Source organism: Condylura cristata, unplaced genomic scaffold (assembly GCF_000260355.1).
Source record: "Condylura cristata isolate star-nosed mole 26May11 unplaced genomic scaffold, ConCri1.0 scaffold00004, whole genome shotgun sequence".
NCBI classification, from domain to species: domain Eukaryota; kingdom Metazoa; phylum Chordata; class Mammalia; order Eulipotyphla; family Talpidae; genus Condylura; species Condylura cristata.
Genome location: NW_004567105.1, coordinates 55,437,544 through 55,458,652, shown reverse-complemented (window position 1 = coordinate 55,458,652; position 21,109 = coordinate 55,437,544). Strand labels below are relative to the sequence as shown.

At 34.8% G+C, this 21,109-nt stretch overlaps 1 protein-coding gene across 15 annotated transcripts in view; it reads left to right on the top strand.

Moving 5' to 3' along the window:
- The window catches only part of SLMAP (sarcolemma associated protein), a 127,985-nt gene that overhangs the window by 100,539 nt on the left and 6,337 nt on the right, over positions 1-21,109 (top strand). For 12 of the 15 annotated variants that reach the window (XM_012720314.1, XM_012720316.1, XM_012720312.1 and 9 more), the window contains 7 exons: positions 196-255; positions 9,467-9,589; positions 10,713-10,787; positions 13,521-13,841; positions 14,276-14,393; positions 16,864-17,035; positions 20,721-20,855. In XM_012720314.1, the coding sequence (XP_012575768.1) occupies positions 196-255; positions 9,467-9,589; positions 10,713-10,787; positions 13,521-13,841; positions 14,276-14,393; positions 16,864-17,035; positions 20,721-20,855 (1,004 nt within the window). The remainder of the gene's footprint in view (positions 1-195; positions 256-9,466; positions 9,590-10,712; positions 10,788-13,520; positions 13,842-14,275; positions 14,394-16,863; positions 17,036-20,720; positions 20,856-21,109) is intronic. The other 3 variants (XM_012720323.1, XM_012720325.1, XM_012720322.1) reach the window with 1 other exon arrangement.

Below are 21,109 nucleotides of genomic sequence, written 5' to 3'. Positions count from 1 at the left end.
GTGGAGATTCGGTTTGTGCTTGGGACAAAAGAAATGTTTGTTTGCCAACTCACTGCCTTCAATTTTGACTATGTTGTTAAAACTGTTTTCAACTGCTGAAATATAGTATCTGTAAACTTTTAATTATTTATTTTGATAATGATATCTTGTTGCTAGGTTTGAGTATTGTCTGTAATCATCTTCTTTCCCCCGTAGACGCCCAAATGGATGAGCAAGACCTAAACGAACCCCTTGCTAAAGTGTCCCTATTAAAAGGTACTTTAATATGTTTTATGAAATATTTTAAAGCCAGGTGTTAGATTCACCCTTAGCAAAAAAAAATCAGTTCCATGTGTTATGGGAAGACTTAAGTTAGGTAAAAGATCGATAGATTCAATGAAGTAGCATAAACTAAAATGTAAAATGTTGGTGCTAGTACCAATGCTTCAATCAAAATGTTTAAAAGGTAAAATAATTTGAATTAATAAAGGTCAGGAATGGCAAAGCAGTTAAGTGGTAGAAGATGAAACATTGCTATAGTTTTTTTGTTTGTTTGTTTGTTTCTATATCCTGATAGCACAAATTGAAGGAACCTCCTGTTGGTTATCATATGGTGAGAGTTACAATCTCCTCAGTTTTTTGTTCTCTTCCTCCAATAAATACCCCCAGGTTCTTAGGATACTCTTCTAGAAATTTTGGGCTAGGGAATTTTAGATAGGCCTGAGATAAGTGTGCAAGTAAATGAACTCTCTCATTTGTCTCACTTTCGCTTGTTTGTTTTTTTTTCTCCTTTTTCCCTGACCCTTGTCTCACTTTTAAATAAGTATTACATTTTTTTTTTTAGTTTTTTATTGTTTAGAATGAAGTGGACAGGAGATTAAATCAAAGTTTATAAAATTGTTTTCTAAATAAGGTGCCTTGGATGACTTATCGATGAATCTGTGATGATCAGCATTTAGTCTCTTTTTATATTGCCTTATTGTACACAAAAAAAAACTGACATTTAAGTTCTACCCATGGGTTAAACATGTTAATAGTGGTAGATTAACACTGGGCAGCTCTCTGGAATTAGAGCAGCAGAAACACCCAGTGGAAATTTGTGTGTGCAGAAATGCTAATACTTCTGGCTGGGATACTCCCAGTCCAGACTCTGAGTTTGGATATTATATAAGGAAGCCTTAGTTTCACCCTGCATGACCCTGCTGCTGGTCTACTTGTGCAGTGATGGGGCTCAGGGACAGTTAACACTGAAATTATCTATTCATACTCTGAGTTCTTTAATGGGAACCTTGTGGCTTTTTCTTTCCTTACCCATGAATTCTGAAGCTCACATGGCCTTTCAGACCACCTTTGATTAAATTCCACTACCTCAGGGAGGCCTTGAAGATTAAACAAATTGTCAACCTGTCCTTGAATATGATCATAGTTTCTAGCACTCTTACTGATCCTTATTGTTCTCAAGTAGTCTTTGGTATTGATGAGGCATGCTTTTTTCCTAGTGTTGTTATAATAGATATAAGTTAATGTTTGTACAGTCCAGAAAGATCATCTTGGAGCATTTCTTAAGCCTCTCAGAAGTGCAATATTATTATAGTATAAAATATTGTTAAATTCTACTTAGAAAATATCAGAACCCCCAATCCTTTTTGGGATATAGAGAAATAAGAGGAGAGGTGAATGAGTAATGGATACCCTTTATACAAAAAGTAGCTTTTCTTGTGATTGTTTCCTTTTTTACTCTAGTGATGTCCAGAAATCTTCTCAGAAGCCAAATTCAGATTGATTTATAAGTAGCATTTATGACTGTTACTTATATTCAACTGTTATTAGTATTCTTTGTGGTTTATGCCTAGAGGTTTTATGTTTATTTTAATTTTATTGTTTACCTGATGTTCAGTAAAACTGAGATATTGTTAAATTAATTAATAATAGACCTCTTACATCAAAGTTATAAAGCCACAAGAACGATAGGAAAGTAACACACTTTAGCCAGGAAGCTGAGAGACAAAGAGCTCTGAGTTCAATCCCAGCTCTGCCTTTTATTTGTAATATCTTTGAGCAAATTGTTTAACTTCTTTGTACTTCAGCTTTTTTATTTGTCAGAATTGGAAAACTGACTCCACTTATTATAAGGAGTGAGTGAAATTAGGATTGTAGGTCACTTACCTGTTGTGTTAAACTTTATGAAGGTGCTGATAATAATGATGATGATAATTATGATGGCGATTGATAAAAGCAGACCTATAGAAGACTAACTTTTTATTAATTAAATACAATTGTGGGGTCAAAATATTTCCTATTTTATCTTTTAGGGAAAAGCAACTGGTGATAATGTAAATTTGTTTGTACTTTGCTAGATATCAGGTGATAGTATTTTTAATCCTGGAATGTCTTGGAAAGGCTAAATAGTATCTGTAAAAGTGCTCACAATATAGATTTGCGGAATCAGAATCAACAGAGAATGAGAAGTTGTGGGGAGAGGTAGAGACTGGAAATACAGAGTGCTTGAGGAATGCTGTGTAAGTACAGTTGCTGCTAATAATTGCTTCAAGTGCCATTGTTAAAGATGGGTTAGAGTTTCCCTAACCTTGCTTTTAAGTTAAGGTAACAAAAACAGAACTCCAGTTTTCCACTTCTATATGATTATCAACTTATGTTAATTATATCGTGTGTGTGTGTGTGTGTGTGTGTGTGTGTAAAAGACCTAGAACAAAGGTGCAGGGGGTGAGAGAGTGGGGAGCAGAACAGGCGAATTTACTGAAAAACTGCTAAGGGGAGCAGTGGGTCACACAGGAATGGTCTGCTGCATGTATGTGGGTCAGTTCCCTGGTGGGGGGATCTTAGGCTATGCGGTGATAGCCCTGAGACTTAACCATATAATGGTCTGTTGCCATATAATGGCCTCTTAATGATATCTTTACCAACAGAACCTTGTGAAAGATTTTGTATCGTGATTTTAAGAACAAACTTTAAGTTGTTAAATGAGTATGTGTGTGATATGTATCACCCAGTTAGAAGTAGGCACAATTTAGAAGTCTCCAAGGAACAGTAACTGTAACCATAAATCATCTTTTTAACCCATTGTTTTTCTAAGAGTTGTAAAAATTCTTTAAATAAACAAATTCTTTAAATATATAAATTCTTTAAATTTAATATACTCAGTTTAATATATTCACTTTAATTAATATATTCACCTTGCTAGAAACATTTGGCTTATGCTTGATTATGTGTGATATTACTTTGTAATCTGTATAGTTCATTCAGTACACTGACAGAATAAAAAAATATATAAGTTATAGGCCACCCTGTTAATATTTAGCACTGCAGAAGGAAACTGCATTTAAGTGGCCCCTTTTCCCTTCTTCCTCATTGAAACCTATGCTTAGCTTCATGAACCCTATTTTAAAATTTTATCCTTTCCCTTTAAAAAATAAAACAGCCAATCTTTATTTAGAATTATAGTATGCTGTCCTTAGTGTTAGTTATCTAACATTAAGAAAACAATATAAAGTAGTTTAAACTTTCACTTGAGATGTAAATAAAATGATAGCAATAGTGTCTTTTCCCTAAAATATTAATCACCTTCAACAAAATTAATCTGTCTCTGAAAAGAAAATAAAGATGAGATGCAAACCAATGATTTCTACATACTAGAAATCTTTTCCCCAAAAATGGGAGGGGGGGAAATGAATTCAGTCCCTAGTATCTAATACATGTTTGTTTTTTTTAAAGAACTATACCAGGAACTCCACAGGTTTCAAAGTCTGATAAGCCTGCCCTTGGGGACAGAGTTTTTTAATCAATTTGGTGATAGTAGAGGAATCAAAGGAGAAAGAATGTTCATGTTTGTTACTTGTTTCTCTTTATTTATTTTGGACAATGGGAAGGAAAGGCAATATAAGTAAAATACATCAAGACAGAAAAAGGAGGCATGCATATTTTTTTTTAAGATTTATTTTTTTATTCATACAGAATTGGGGTACAGGCCAGAGATGTGGAGGGTGATAGGATTCACCAGAGACAGAGTGGGGAGCAGAACAGGCAGATTGGCGAAGTACACTGCTGAGGGGAGCAGCGGGCGGGTCAGGAGAAGTCTGCCACGCCATGTGGTCACCTCCGGGGCAGGCGGGAATCGAACTCATGCAGAAGTGGCTTTAGATTCTCGATGCTGTGCTTTAACCCGCTGCGCCACCAGGGAGGGCCGGCATGCATATTTTTAACAAGAAACTAACACCATAAAAATAATGTTTAAAGTAGAAATAACATTGGGAAGGAGGTGTATAAGAACACAACACAGTCAGTGAGGGTCAAAAGTGGTGAAAGATAAGACTTGGACAGATAGAAGGCAATAGCTAGATGTGGAAATTCTATGCAATAGGGGTGAATTCTGGTAGAAAAATACAACAAAGGAAAAAAGGGAAGGCAAAGGAGCCACCAGAAATTGAATTGTCATGGCGGAGCCTAACTTGTCAGAAGGGATGGCAAAGGGTTGGGGACCCATGAGAGAGGCTGCTGCCAAAGCAAAAAAAAAAAAAAAACACAGTTAGACTGCTATCTAGGACTTCCTCTCAAGGTTATACATACCTATGATGGAAGAATGGGTTTTCTTTATTATAAAAGTTGTTCTTATCAGTCAAACTTGAAACTACAAGACCAAAAAACTCACCTGGCCAAGTGCCTCTAGCCAGTGAGTGAGGTAACATGTTAAGACTAAATCAATATTAAACATGCATGCATTAAATAGAATTTGAGAAGTAAGGGCTTTGACTTGGCTCTTTACTGTGGTTCAGAGTGTATTAGTCATGTTTAGAGCAAAGGTCACAGTTGCAGTTAAATGTCCACTCACTCACCTGAAGACAGAGATACCAACTTTTTTTTAAAAGATTTATTTATGCACATGGAACTGGAGTACAGGGGTGGTGAGAGGATTCACCAGAGACAGAGGGAACAGAACAGGCCGACTGAGGAAATACACAGATGAGGGGAGCTGTTGGGGTGCCAGGAGAGGTCTGCCGAGGCATGTGGGTCACCTCCGGGGCAGGGATCAGTCTCATGCTGAAATGACTTTAGCTTCTTAATGCTGTGCTTTAACCTGTTGCGCCACCAGGGAGGGCCCAGAGATAACAACTTTAATTTAGGATATTACTTTAGGTATTCTGTGTGCCAGAACTGTTTCATTTAATGTGATGTGGAGTTTTATTTTGCGGTATTTAAACCTTAGTCTGTGAAAAGCTGACCCCTGGCCCAGCTGATACACCAAGCAATTTTAAATATATGCCATTTATGTTAAAAAGAAAAAAAGATTCTGTTAATCTTCCCACTCAGCATAGTTACTAAACTTCCATTTAACTTGTAATCTAAATAAAATGAAATTGGATCCAGAAGGCTTTCATCTAAATACTTGCCACCAATACTCATCACAAGACTTTCCCCAAGATTATGAAGTAGATTGTTAACATAAAGACCCTTTCCATAACAAAAACGAGACACTATGAAAGTGGATCCAACTCACAATAAACTAATAATGTATTTTCCCCACACAACTATATGAAATACAAGGAATCCTTTGATCACCCTTAGCACAAAAAATTTATTCATCTTTGGTAAAAGCTTGACACTTAGTTTTCTGAAAAGTAGATGAGTACATTAACTACTTGATTAGTTTGAATATAGCCATTTGTGTATATTTTGTTATATTTAATATGTATTCAGTATCTTCCATGACCATTGTGTAGAGTTCATATCCTTACGTTGTTTGATACATGCGTCTTATTTGCTCTAATTAAACTGCTAATTCTTTTCATTTTGTGGTACAAAAAACTTATTTGCAAAAAGTAGATCATTATGAACAGTTTATTATTATCTAAAATGTACTGTCTTAAAATTACTTAACATAAATTTTGTTAATTATTTTTGGTTTGGAAAGCAAGAACTAGGTTTTGTTTTTTGTGTTTTTTTTTTAAGATTTATTTATTTATGCATACAGAACTGGGTACAGGCCAGAGGTGTAGAGGTGTAGGGGCAGTGAGAGGATTCACCAAAGACAGAGTGAGGAGCACAACAGAAAGATTGCTGAAATACGCTGCTGAGGGGAGCAGCTGGCAGGTCAGGAGAGGTCTACCATGCCATGTGGTTCACCTCCCTGGCCAGGAGTCAAACTCGTGCTGAAGTGGCTTTAGCTTTGTAGTGCTGTGCTTTAACCCGCTGCACCACCAGGGAGGGACCCAGGTTTGTTTCTTAACTTACCAATGAAGGGACTTGTTCTACTACAAACAAAAATTGTCTACCTTAATAAACTTTCAAGATGGGTTATATGTGATCCTTCATTTATAAAAGGATCCCCTTCCTCAAAATAAAAGTCCTTTAATTACTTCATTCTTCATTTATGCTTATTGTGTTCAGTTTTAAAAATCTGTGCATTTTATGAAAATCATGGTTAGCTGGAATATTAGTCAGGCAGTTAAGTGGCTCCTATATGTCTAACATTATATTAGAAAAGAATATAGATTTTAGTGTGTTTCATATAGTGTGGAACAGAAGTATGAAACATGTGCATTTAAATTATACCTTGATTTATGTGAATTCTAGTCCTATCTCCACCACTTCTCAAATGTATAAATCATTTGAGATCTCTGCATTTTTATTTGTTTGTCAAATGAGATGAACAGAATACTTGATCTTAAATGTCTCTTCCCAAGTCCTATGATTTATATGGGTTGGTGTAACAAAAGTAAATGCTTTTTTGACAATTAAGAGACTGAAAAGGACTTCCTGGTTTGCTTGGGTTTTGCTGTCAATTTCCAGAAGTCAAACAAAAAAGACTGCTATGTGGGTAGATGCAGTAGGAAGTTAAATGAAGAACTTTGAACCTGGATTTTAAAAAAATTGGTGGATTTGGGTGTGTAAAGGAGTATGGTATGAGAAAAAATAAATGTGGAAAGTAGTCATGATCCTAAAGAGATTAGTAGGAACTGAATATATTAGTCAATAATGGAAAGTAAGTAATGATTGGGTTATGGAGAACTTTAAAAATCAGAGAAGGATGCCTGGATTTAAGACAATGGGGAGTCACTTATAGTGTCCTTATTTAAGTAAGAAAATTGTCCTAGTTCACATGCATTATAGAATGCCAAAGGGGAAAATAGGATTATAACAGAAATTTAGGTAGAAATGATTGTATCTTGTTCTTAGATTGTGGCATTAGGGTTAGTAATTTCAAGAAATCTTTGTTAACTAGGAAAATTTCAAACACAACGTTGAAGATTACCAAATGCACCCATATATGCCCACCACCTAGATTCAGTGTCTTACTATATTTTATTTATTTGTATATGTATGTATTTTAAAAAATTTTTGTTTTGATAATTTAGGCTTATAGAAAAGCTGCAATAATAGAAAAGAGAATCCCATAAACTCTTCATGCTAATTTTCTAGATGTTAACATTTCACCCCACTTTGGGGTTAACATTTTACTGAACTTAATTTATTCTTCTCCATCTCCCTCTTCTTCTTTCCATCACTCCCTGAATTGTTGAAAGTAAATTACAAGCTTGATAGCCTTTTATAATTGTATTAAATATATTTCATCTGTCATCAGTACTTTTGTGATATTGTATCTATCTGTTTCAGATTTTGTTTTTCTGTCATTTGCTCCTAAATACATTATTGTGTATTTTATTACATAATCATTGTACAGTTCTCAAAGTTAGGAAATTTATATTGATGTCATCACTATTATCAAATCCACAAATCTTATTCACATATTGTTAATTGTCTCAACAATGTCTTTTATGACAAAACAAAGTCCTGAATTGTGTTATAGTTGTCATAGCTCTTTAGTCTCTTTTAACTCTGGAACAGTCTTTCTTTGATATTTTGACATTGATGTTTTTGAAGAGCACAGTTATTTTATAAAATGTCTATCGGTCTTGGATATATTGTATGTCTTTGATTTGACTCAAGCTATGCATTTTTTCAATAACATATTAGAAATAATATTGGGTATGACCTCAGAAGGAACCTGATAATGAATTACTCTGTATATTTATGTAAATATCCTATTAATACTCAGACTACTATCTACTCAGTTTTAGTATGTATGGAGGATTCTTGCCTACCTGAATCAGTTATTACTATAATAGTTGCCAAAAAGTGAATTTGAAATTCTAGTAGATTTCAACATGAGCCAGTTTTATCTCCCCCCCCCCATGATATTTAGCAATATATGGAAATAATTTTGGTTATTACAATGCAGAGGGACCGCTACTGGCCTCTAGTGGATAGAGACTAGGAAAACTACTAAACACAAGGCAATTCCTAGAATGAAGAATTATTTAGCCCAAAGGAAAGTACTGAGGTGAAAAAACTGCTCACATACAACTGGAAAGTAATCTAGTGAGTGATTTTATGTAGTTTTTTTAGACTGTGACACTTGAAAATAAAAAGCATCATCATACTTTCTTCCTAAATATCCCCAAAAAATAAGGTCATGCCCTACATAAGGACCAATCTAGACATAGGCAGCTAATACCTTTGTAGATTCTAGAATGTGGTGTTGAATGAGAAGTTTTATAGTTGCTAAGATAGTACTCCTGCCACTAGAAATTCTCTCTCTAACTGCCTCGCCAAATCTTTTGTGGAAGACTTGGTAGTTAACTAGAATAAATGAACCACAGTCCAAAATTTGACAGAGATAAATAAGATCTAATCTATGAGTATGAAAATAAGTCTTTGTGACATCTACTCTGTACTGTGAAATTTCCTTAGCTGTTTTTTTTAATGGATTAAAGTTGTTCTGCTTAAAGCACTTATAAACCAAAGTAGTGGTCGAACACAGTATACTAAAAGAGTATAATATATTTCATGCAGTGTTCAGTAGCAGAAGATTTCATACATGCTGGATCTAATTTATTTTGATAAACCTTTAGGTTATTTTAATGAGTAATTAAGAAAAAATTTATTTGTTATGTGTTTTGTGTTGGGACTACAGTGATGAGGAAGTCCATATATATAGATGGGCTTTAAACCTAGTTTTAATTTGGTATTCCACAACTGGAGAAATCATGCTACACTAGTCTTTTTTTGAGGAAAAGTATGTTTCTGTTTTTCCATTTCCAGTTCAAGTTCCAAGTGAAAATTTCCTGACTTGCTACCAAGAAATTTTACAATTGATAAAAAATAGCATTATGTCTGAATAGCACCACTGAACTTCAGATTTTACATGAATGAAATATATACTTAAGTATAAATGAATATATTTATCTTATAGTGCCATTGGCAGAAGTGTTATTATATTTAACAGTACTTATGCTCTTTCCCCAGGGTGAAATGACTAAAATGCTTAATATAGTTTGCTTCTAAAATGTGTTTAACTCATGTGTGCTATGTTGTTTAATTATGTATGTCTAAACATGAAAGAGATTACTAATCTTTGTAGAGATTAATTGGTGGTACTAACTCTTGCTTTTAAAATAAACATTTTTGTCAGATGACTTGCAGGGTGCACAGTCAGAAATTGAGGCAAAACAAGAAATTCAGCATCTTCGCAAGGAGTTGATTGAAGCCCAAGAGCTAGCTAGAGCAAGTAAACAAAAATGCTTTGAACTTCAAGGTGAGATCAAGATTATGTGATTTTTTTTTTAGGGGGTGCAACATGAAAACATTATGTAACTGATGGCCCCAAAGGTGGAGTTTAAAGGCATGGTATCTGATTCAGATCCACTACTTTATTTGATATGTGAGATTCACTTAACCTCTCTGAATTTATATTTCAAGTTAATAAAATTGGGAGAGTTGCTCTACTTCATTCACATTGTTGATACGAATATCAAGAAAGACTTGTACTAATGAAAGATCTTAGTAGTTAATTACATTGTAAGTACAACAGAAGGGGGAAAGCATTAAAAATAGGTACTCAGAGATAAGGGAAATGTGTATTTCCTATGTTTTATTGTGTGTTCACCAGTAAATTCAAAAACCAGACAAGATTAAGATAGCAAACCTCCTAATATCTCAACCACTTTATTTTCAAATTGCTTACTTCTTGTAATATTATATAGGCTAATGGGATCAGTGCTATTCCCTAGACCTTGCATGTCTATATCATTCACAGTAACTACCTGGTTATAATCAATTACACCTTAGAAAGTTTTAAAATGTAGAGAAAATAAATAACCTGTGGAATCTCCTCATGTTCTTGAAAATGGACTTGTTGACAGAGAAGACGATTCATTTTGGGGGGAGACTGGCAGACTAAGCACTTCTGTACTTCTTTACTTTGCTTTTCTTGAAGAAATTAAAATTGGTGTTCATGTCACTTTAACTTTTTAGAGCACCAGGTTAATGTATTTAGTTATGATTTAAAATTTTTAGCAAATAACAGTTACCTTACCAGTACTTACTATATGCTTGGTAGTAAAACATGACCATTTTAAAATCTGCTTTTTAATGTGTAAGCTCCAATACTGATTAACAACTACAAGAATGCTTCTTATTTGAAGACTAGCACATGTTGTCTTGGTGCTACAAGGTCTAGAAAACTCGACTACTCAATTAAATATATTTATTACATACTACTGGTTTTTTCACTCCTAAATCTTTAACTCTTAATACTGATATTGCTGACTAATTTTTGTTTCCTTCAATAAGCTTTAAGAGAAAATTTCTTAGAAATTTCCAGCTAATCAATTCTGAATGCTTCGATTAACTCACAAAATACTGTGTTTTACTTTTAGCTCTTTTGGAAGAAGAAAGAAAAGCCTATCGAAATCAAGTTGAAGAATCCACTAAACAAATACAGGTTCTTCAAGGTATAAACATTGTTGTTGTTTATTTTTAGATAGAAAAAGAATGAAAAGTGGGATTGCAGGTGGTTCCCTTTTTTTATGGTATCTCAGGCTATAATTGTTCTCTTGGTGGGCTTTTTTTTTTTTTAAAGATTTTATTTATTTATTCATATGGAACTGGGGTACAGGCCAGAGATGCAGAGGGTGAGAGGATTCACCAGAGACAGAGTGGGGAGCAGAACAGGCAGATCGACGAAGTACACTGCTGAGGGGAGCAGCGGGCAGGTCAGGAGAGGTCTGCCTCGCCATGTGGACTTCTCCGGGGCAGGCCGGAATCGAACTCATGCGGAAGTGGCTTAAGCTTAGTGCAGTGCTTTAACCCGCTGCGCCACCAGGGAGAGCCTTGGTGGGCTTTTAACATGCAAGACACAATTACCCAGTGGACCTTTGGAATGGGAAGAGCAGGAGTGAAGGTAGGAATTTGGTGATACTTTGTGGGTTATATAGTGAATGACTACCAACATCCTATATACAGGAAATTAGTTTAAGTTCTTCTGTGCATCAGAGTTTGTTTCGTGGCATATTTTTTCTTTCTTTCATTTAGCCAGTTTGTGTTGATTTACATTTGTTTCAAAGTTATATATTTCAGGAGTGTAACTTCACACCTTGAAATGTATGTTTGTTTGACTCACCTACCATAAAATTTCTAGTGTCACTATCACTTTGACTCTGCTCTACCCTTTGCTCTGACTCTCTTTCCCCCTCTCCTCTGTTAACCACTGTATTCATTGGTAAAGGCTACTCTTCATGCCCACCATGAGCTCCTGGAAATATGAGACTATAATTGTGAGATGCCTCAAGATGTCTTTATTTCCCATGCCACTGTAAAATTCCTAAAGCAAAATTACCTAGCCTTTATTGTCAAGGAAGGAACCAATGTTATTTGAAAACTTACTTGGAGAGGTGGAGAGAGAAGTTAAATAGGCAGGTTATCACAGATCAGAAGAAACAGGGTATCACTGCCTCAGACTGATGATACTTGTCCTAAAATGTTCTGGGGAGAAAAAAAAAAAAAACCTTTGGCATGTTCTCTTTTTTTGTGTGGAACACTTGAGTTATTTAAAAATTTTACTATGGTCAAATTAGAATTTCTGGGGTAGGTTGTATGTGTATTTTAAATTAAAAACTCTTTAAATTTTTACTTGAGTTTAATGTCATTATCTATTGGTGTATGTAAACTCATTTGAATATACATTCCTTCTTGTACTGTGTATGGGTAGTTTTCTGTAAAGGTTTTGTGCTTGCTACCTTTTGTCTTAAAGTGTGCTTACCTAAGCATCACTTACTGCCCTCTAGTGCCAGTATTTGCATTACAGGCCTTTATCTACAAGACCATGATCGTCTTAGTGCTCTGGCCATTGTATCTTTTCAGATTTTGAATGTGTTACCTCTCTTTGCTGCCAACAAACATAAAAGGCCTAATTATTGTTTTAACTTATGAGGCAGCTGCCCCCTCTCTCCGACCTAATTTTTTTTTTCACTATTTTTCATTTCTATATATGGAAATGTTTCCCACTTAAAATTTTCTTGTGTTATAGTAATAAGACTAGTTTTCTAGTTCTGAACCAAGTATGGTTCTGTTCAAATTGTTTCTAGTTTGACTCATGGGTCCCCAAGACCACATCTTTGAAAAAAAATTCATTAATTCATTAATTTTGTCAGTTTATTCATTCATTCAGCCATTAATTGTTTACTTTGCTAATATTGAGGATAGAACCCACATGAGTGAGATATGGAGTCTAGTGGAAAAGTAAATGTATAATGTGGTGTCCAATAAGGAGAGTAAAGTGCTAGAGAATGACAGAGGTGTTTTTTTTTTTTAAGGATTTATTTATTTATGCATGCATGCATGCATACAAGAACTGGCATATAAGCCAGAGTTCCAGAGATGTGGGAGTCAGCAGTGAGAGGATTCAATGGAGACAGAATAGGAAGCAGAATAGGTGAAATCTACTGAAAAACACTGCTGAAGGGAGCAGCAAGTGAGACAGAAGAGATCTGCTGTGTTATGTGCATTAGCTCCCTGGCTGGGAATTGAACTCTTGTTGTAGTGGCTGATGATAGGTTGGATAGTGCTGAGACTTTAACCCCTGTGCCACCAAGTAGGCCCCACAGGGGTTTTTCAAATGTGTCATCAGAAAAGTCACCTTTAAGGAGCTGACATTTGAACAGCAATTTGCATTGAACTGGGGTTTTGCTAGCACTTGCCATTTGACCAAGGAATTCTATGTCTTGGAATTAACCCTGAGAAAAAAATCAGGATTTCATTATAAGTGGTATTGTTTATAGTAATTAAAAACCGAGCAACCTAAAATGTCTAAAAGAAACACTCCGAAGTAGTTATAATGTAACTATTTTTATTATTTAAAGATGTTTATCATCAGCAGAATAGAGAACACTGTATATATATTATAATCACTCTGTATTTTTTTATATGTATATAAATGCATAGAAAAAAATCAAGATGAATAAGTACCAAATGTTAGGAACTGTGGGGGAGAATACAGATCACTTTGGTTTTCTTTTTTGTATATCTTTATTTTGGCATTCTCTGAATTAAATGTGGATTGTTGTACATTTCAATCAAAAGCAACAAATGCTCTGACAACCAGGGCAGTACAGTAACTATAATCCCATGAGTTGTTTTATTCTTAATTACTATGGACAAAGAAAGTGATGAATAAATATACTTTTCAGCCCAACTGCAGAGGTTACATGTTGAGATCGAGAATCTCCGGGAAGAAAAGGACAGTAAAATCACAAGCACTCGAAATGAATTGCTTAGTGCCCGAGATGAAATTTTGCTCCTTCATCAAGCAGCAGAAAAGGCTGCCTCTGAGCGGGACGTTGACATTACATCTTTACAAGAAGAGCTTAAGAAAGTGCGAGCTGAGCTTGAGCGGTGGCGGAAAGCAGCCTCAGAATATGAGAAAGAAATCACGAGTCTGCAAAACAGTTTTCAGCTTCGGTGTCAACAATGTGAAGACCAGCAGAGAGAAGAAGCTACAAGGCTACAAGGTGAATAAATATATTTTACAGAAAGCTCTTAACTCTTGACAATGATAACTTAATAATTTGTACAAATTCAGGCTATTTCTCTGTTGTGATAACAATTGGTTATGTAAAGTACTGTTTTTATATTGGGGGTTATAAGCATTCTTCATTGTAAGTTCTACAAAACATTACTTTTTTTTTACATTTTTATCTTATTTAAACACTATTAAAAACTATTTGTCTTATGAAAATGAATGGGCAAAAATACTACAGATGTTCAAGGAAATGAGACGCCCCTGAGATACAGATGCAAAGATAGGAATCAAAGAATGGCCATATAAATCTACATGTGTTTAAGGGGTTAAAATATGTTCTTCTCTGAATATTTTCCTTTATCCTCTGATTGACTGTGGAAATTAGGTTCCTGTATTAATGAATGTGTTTTGGGACTATCGTAGGTGAACTGGAGAAGCTGAGAAAGGAATGGAATGTATTGGAAACTGAATGCCGTTCTCTAAAAAAGGAAAATGTTTTGCTATCATCAGAACTGCAGCGTCAAGAAAAAGAATTGCACAAGTATGCAAGAACTCTTTTAGCTTCAAAATATTTATCTTAAATTTCCATCTCAATCAAATTAATTTTGAGGTTTGGATATCTTGAGGAAAATTTTCATCAGATTCTGTGTAGCTATTTGGCAGGTTAGCCATACTAAGTGAATATTCCAACATTTTATTTCTGACACTACTATCGTCCTGCATGACCTTTCCTTTGGGTTTCCTTACAGAATACAGACTCATTAAATCCCCTTTCCCCATGAAAAAAAGCCCTGAATAAACAACCATGATCTACATTAATGATTGAAGTTGCCCTACAAACTGAATAATTATAAAATTTCAAACGCAAGTTTGTTTTCACATCAGTGATCCCTTATATTAATAAGGGAGATGTCTATAATAAAGGATTTATACTGTTGAAAGGTATAAATTCAAAATCTGAATTTCAAACAGGATTATAGAAAGAGAATGACATATAAAATCAAGAATTCCCTAAAACCAGTTAAATTTTGCTAACATCCTGTACTTTATAGGCAAACTGATTAGGGCAATATATTTTTTTCCAGCAAGTTTATTAGAGTCCTGTTTTTCCACCAACATTTGCTGCATAGTCTAACATTTATTTGTTCCTTTCCATATTTAAACACCTGCGTTCTCATTAAGTATATGGAAGTATTACATGCTTATCATTGATATCACTCTTAATCAATCTATCTCCCTATTTTAGTATTCTCGGTCAGCATACCAAAAATGAGAATCATTATTCTCTTGTTAACCTTGTATTTACACTCATGAAGAATATTAAGGTTAGCAAAACTCAGTTACTGAACTTAGTTCCTATAGAAAACAAACTTCAGTGGAACCAAATAAGGAAAGAACTAGCACAAAATAGTAAGTTTTTTTATCTATTTGTAGAAACAAAAACTATTACAATTTGATTATACATTTAAAAAACCAAGAACTAGCTAAAGGAACAAAATGTGCTGATTTATTCCCTAGAGCTCCTAGTTACTATTCTCAGTATCTATAAAGTACTTATTTCTCTCCTAGTGGCAGTTTTCCACAGTCTTTTCATATTTATACATTTATGTAATATTACTTTTTAAATGTTTAGAGATAATTAACAATAAAGAATAAAACAATTATTTATTTGTAACATGTGTAAGTTTGTAAAAGCAATTCTAAAATATGAATAGGATAAAATCTAGGGCCAAAACACAGCTCTGTGTGTGTACTTGTGTGCATGTGTGTATGCTTGCATGTGGGGGGGGAGGTGGGAGAGGAATGTGAACACCAACTGATTTGGGCTCATTGTTTCGTATAAAGTATGTAAAATGATGCAGGCACTCGAGTCTAGGATTTTACTGAATCCATTTTGTATTCTATCAAATGACAAATATTGTTTGATTGCCAGGATTATTTTAAGATTATTATTATTTGGGAATTACAGATATTTTGAAGATTCAGGCTTCATCCCTCATATTTGAGGTGTGATTAACTAGAATCTGTCAGATTGTTCATTGCTATTTTTTTTAATTGCTTCAAATTTTAAGTGTTGAAAAGCAAGCCTGCAAACTCTAAATGAGTTAGAAACATGTACTCCAAAAGAGTGAAGTATATTAAACCACTGGTCAGGTTCTATGCCTAAAGACATAACCTACTGAAGACAAATTACATCTGTTTTCTAAATTTTTCCAGTTCTCTATTTTTGTAAATTTATTTAGTAAGCCTCCCCACCATTTAAGTAGTATCTAAAAGCAAGTCTTCCTTCACAGGGTCTTATATGCCAGTAAATTCCTAGCAATATTGATCTGACAAATATTTCAACCCTCTTATTTGACAGTGGAGGGCACTGAGACTCTCCTTGTGTTATTTTGTGTCAGCCTAACATGATGCCTGACACAGATCTTAAAACTCACAAGGAAATGCTTGTACAGAGAATGAAATTGCACCAATTAAGTGATTTGCTCAACATTACACACTAAATAGTGGTAGAACTTGAATCCAGAACACAGTCCCTGGTCCTTTATTCCATGCTTTTCCCCCAGTTTGGCATATCTTCTCATTTGATTTGGTTTATCTTTACTTTTAGTTTCTGTCTCCCACCCTATTCAGTTCTTATTTTTTAGAAAAAAGTAGTTGAAATATGTAGTTTTTCTGTAGAAGACCAACACTGAATCATTTTATGATATAACTAATATGTGATAAAGTAAAAAGTTAGTCACCTTCTACTTCTGTTTTTAAAATTTAGACCTTAGAGTATATTTGATTATCTGAAAATGGCCTCAATTTTAAACTTGAATCTTTTGGCATAACAATGCCTTTTACTTATTGAAGATATCTTACTCTCTTTTTCTTTAATTTTCTTTCTTCCTCTGAAATCTACCTCTGAAATCTACCTCTTCCCTCCTAGTGAAGTGTAAATAAGAAATTGACTTTCTGCTATATTTAGCTTCTTCATGAGTAACTACCTATCAAAATTTATGTTGCAGTTCTCAGAAGCAGAGTTTAGAGCTTACCAGTGACCTCAGCATCCTTCAGATGACCAGGAAAGAACTTGAGAGTCAAGTGGGATCCTTGAAAGAACAGCATCTTCGGGATTCAGCAGATTTAAAAACTCTTCTCAGTAAGGCTGAAAACCAAGCAAAGGATGTACAGAAAGAGGTAAAGCGAAAAGACATTATGAGCCCAATTATGATTGGACTTAAAGCCAAAAGCAAATCAGATATCCATGCTAGTTAGAAGTAAAGGGAAGCAGAAGTCACATTAGCTGTCACAAAGTTGATATTGGTGCATAGCTCTGTTGATTTCTAGCTGTGCATCAGTAGGGTTTGATCTCAAATATATGAACATACAAAATTACATTAAGATTTCCTTTCTGCCAGTTAATTGAGAAGACTTTTGTATCAGATCATGCAATTTATTATCTTTCGAAGACAATATCATATTTAATTTAGAATACTTTCAGAAAGCAAACTGGAATCACATTCAATGCTGTTTAAATCCCTCAGGTGAAACTGGCCTGATATGTTTACTTATATTTACCTCCTAGCCAGCTAGTCAAACATATGTTCCATGGCCTTTTACTTTGTTCCTTCTCCCTCCCTTCTCAAATGTGCATGTTCACCTTTCATGTCATTTTTCTTAAAATGACATGGGCGTCTTTTCAAAAAAGTGTCATTGGGCATGATGTTAAAAATGGGGAGGGTTGACTTTAGAGTGAAAACCCCACCAGCCTTTTCCTGCACAAACCCTTGACGTTAACTACAGGGCAGTAAGACTTGTGATCAGTTTTACTGTCCTTTTGCTGCTTCCTACATTGACTCCTAGGAAACTAGGGGGAAAAGAAGGCTGATGCTACTTAACCTACCAGTCAAGAACCACTCCAGTTGTAGGCTCTTTTAATTGAAGGATTCATTTTAAATGGAAGGATGTTGAAGACAACGTTTTGTCTTTAATAATGAATTTCCCCGAAATTGTTTTCAAAAGATGTTTAATCAATACAGTTTTTCTTTGCACTTTTCTTTCCTTGTAGTATCCTGAACTTAGAAATGATGTTGTTTTTCTGTCTTCATGTTTGTTTCTAAAGAAAAAACAAAACCTGTAACATTATTTATTTATTTATGTGTGAACATACTGCTTTTGTAATATGTTCGTTTTTACCTTCTTGCTAAGGATATGTGTTTTGAAAGAAATCTAATTTTATTTGGTTGGAACACAAATTTTGTGCCAAAGTAAATATCCTAGTATTTAATACTGTAAGCACTTTGTGTCCTTCCAGTCCATATGCCGTAATTCTTTCAAAATCTGGGAAGAATGCTGTGGTTGGGAGATGATTCTGTTGTATGTTACTATGAATGCATTAGCAGTTTCGTTGCGTTACTTATTTGTCTGTTTCTGGTCACTGAGCAATCAGTGCAAAATGCTTTAACTGTTTCCACAAATGGCAGTGGCATGTTGTCACAGCATTCAAATTGTTCATAGCTTTTGGATTGCATTAAATGCAGCACATTTAAAAATATGTCTGATCTTGTCAGTATGTTTCTTTCCTATTTTCTTGTTGAGTGTTTTCCACGTGAAATGATGTGTAGTCATCATACCCCTTTGTAATGTAAACTTACTTCCCTTTCTGTTTGTCCTGATGTCGAGTCTATACTATATATATAGACATATATATACTTTATAGACTACATTCTTCTGTAACTAAAATATTCTTTAATGAAGTTCTTATATCCGTGTGATTCACTGCAAATTAATTACTACCTTTTATTAATGCACTTATCTTCCTTTTTAACATTTCTCCTCACTCTCATAGAATAATGCTTAATGTGTACAGTATCATGATTATGTATCTTCACCTCTGTAACAGGCTAAGTTATTACAAAGTCAGCAAATCCATGTTTTTATGAAGGACAGAGGTTTTGATAATATTATGTTGTATTTCCCTTTTAGTCAGAATTGAGCTCATTTCTTACCTCCAAGTTAGAATGTAAAATGGAATAAAAACAATATCTAAGCAAGGTGTGAAAAAGTTCATAAGAAAAGTAAATTAGACCCCTCGGTATGAAAAAAAAAAAAAAAGAAACAGTGGTGTATCATCTTATATTTGTCCTTGGAAAGTACCTGTATTTTAGTTTGTTAGAAATATCTGCCATTTAGGAATTCATAAAACATGGAACACACAAGTCCACCCTGCAAAGATTGACTCAGGAAAGCTGAGTTTTACCCTTTTGGCTCCCCACTCACATACAAAACGTAAACAGCAGAATCTTTGTAGCTGAGTTGCCTTCCTTCCATTATGCTTCACAAGTGTTGGGATAGAGAAATGATCAAGTGGTCTGGTGGGTAGGGCAGGCTAGAGGTAAGAATGATGGAAAGTAAGAGAATTTTGGTCAGCAAAGCGCTTTCCAGTTATTCTTTAGGAATCAAATCATTGAGAATTTATTATGTCCTAAGGTGCAGGGACCAGTCAAGTTATTGAATTTGCCTTAGCAGCTTGGTGGTATCCTTCTGCCTTCTGGAAGAAAGTCCACAGACTGTCAAAAATTCATGAACCTTACGCATTAGTTCATTGTCTAGGAAACTAAGCAGGTTTATTCTGGGAACATTGTTAGGTAATATGGAGTTCCTTTCATTTTCACTTCCTCTCTGTACCCATACCATTTTTCCAAGTTTCTGACTTACTGACCCTAGTACTCTAGTCCCACCTCTTCTGTCTAATGTTTTTAGACATTCACATTTTTCTTAATATTTATCTTTTGGAGTAAATAAATGATGAAGTCCTAATAAGTCACTCCAAGGTATTTGTATTATCCCAGAAGCAATTATAGAGGAATTTTTAGGCTGTAGACAGAAAGGAACTGAAAGTTTCCACCCTCATGGGCTCTATTTAATGGAAGAGGTGGAACTTTTCATGCCAGATCTATGGTTTATTTATTTTACACTCAGTCTTACTTTGTCTTTCTTATCCCCTAAAGCATTCAGAGATGGCAGAAAGGATCAGTGGAAGCCACAGCCAGGAGCAGAACAGTCTCTGCTCTTTGACTGGTTACCCAGCTTGCGTATAAGATGCAGTAGCTTGAAGTCAAACTAGTCTTTAATTCCACTTTCCACGGCGCGTAAAGTTGAAGCAAACCACACTGTTTTGCATTGGCCTCACCTGTGTCGGTAATAGTTAGTTCATCTGAACTGTTTTGTGAACTGTTTTCCAGAGCAGGAAGTGGTACTTTTACTGTGGAAAATTGTTTATCAGAAACAAATTTTAAAAAGTTATTTTTTAAAGTTACTTTTAATTGGTGCTTGTAAGTTATAATTGGAGACATGGAAATGTCCCAGTCATAGTGTTTGGCACCTTACATACATTTATGTGCTTCATTTGCCTAGGAAATTTACTTATCTAGACACAGTGATGCTGGATGAAGGAAGGCCAACTGGCAGTAGGTATTTTTTACTTCAAATCTAAAATGACTTGCATGATTTTGCTCACCAGGATATAAACTGACATCCTGACCTTGCTGTTTAATTAGGCTATGGAGGTTTTCTTCATTTGTCTTTCTTTTATTCACCTTGAAATTTTACTTTTCTCCCTTAGCTCAGTGGAACAAGTGATCTTTGTATTAGAAAACAATGGCAAAAGGTGACTTTCCTTTACTTTTTAACTCCAGGGTCAAAAACTTCCAACATAGAAACAAGTTAACATTAAAGACTTACTACTAGTGCAAATAATCCTTATCCTCCTTAGAACAAAAAGGCTTGACTTTGCTGTTACAGGGTGACTAAACCTAGCTAGAACCATAACTTCATACCCATTTTAAGTTGAGTCTGCACACTCTTTTTTCTTTGCCTTTAGTATGAAAAGACAAAGACTGTACTCTCAGAGCTGAAGTTGAAGTTTGAAATGACTGAGCAGGAAAAACAATCAATCACAGATGAGCTCAAACAATGTAAAGACAACCTGAAGCTGCTCCGAGAGAAAGGAAATAATGTAAGTTTTTGCAAACTTGGCTTAGCTTTGATTGAAAGGCAGGTGAAAACCCTGAAATTCACAGGACTTTACTGATATAAGAAAGGCAGGCCTGTAGCACATACGAACTACTTACAACATTCCCGATGGAATCATTGTGCCCCTTTAACCTGTCCCCCCAAAAGTGCTGTTGCATGGCCATCCAGTTACACAGTTGCATACAGAATGCTCATGAGTTGTGTCCAACTGTCTATTGCCAAAAAAAAAAAAAAAAA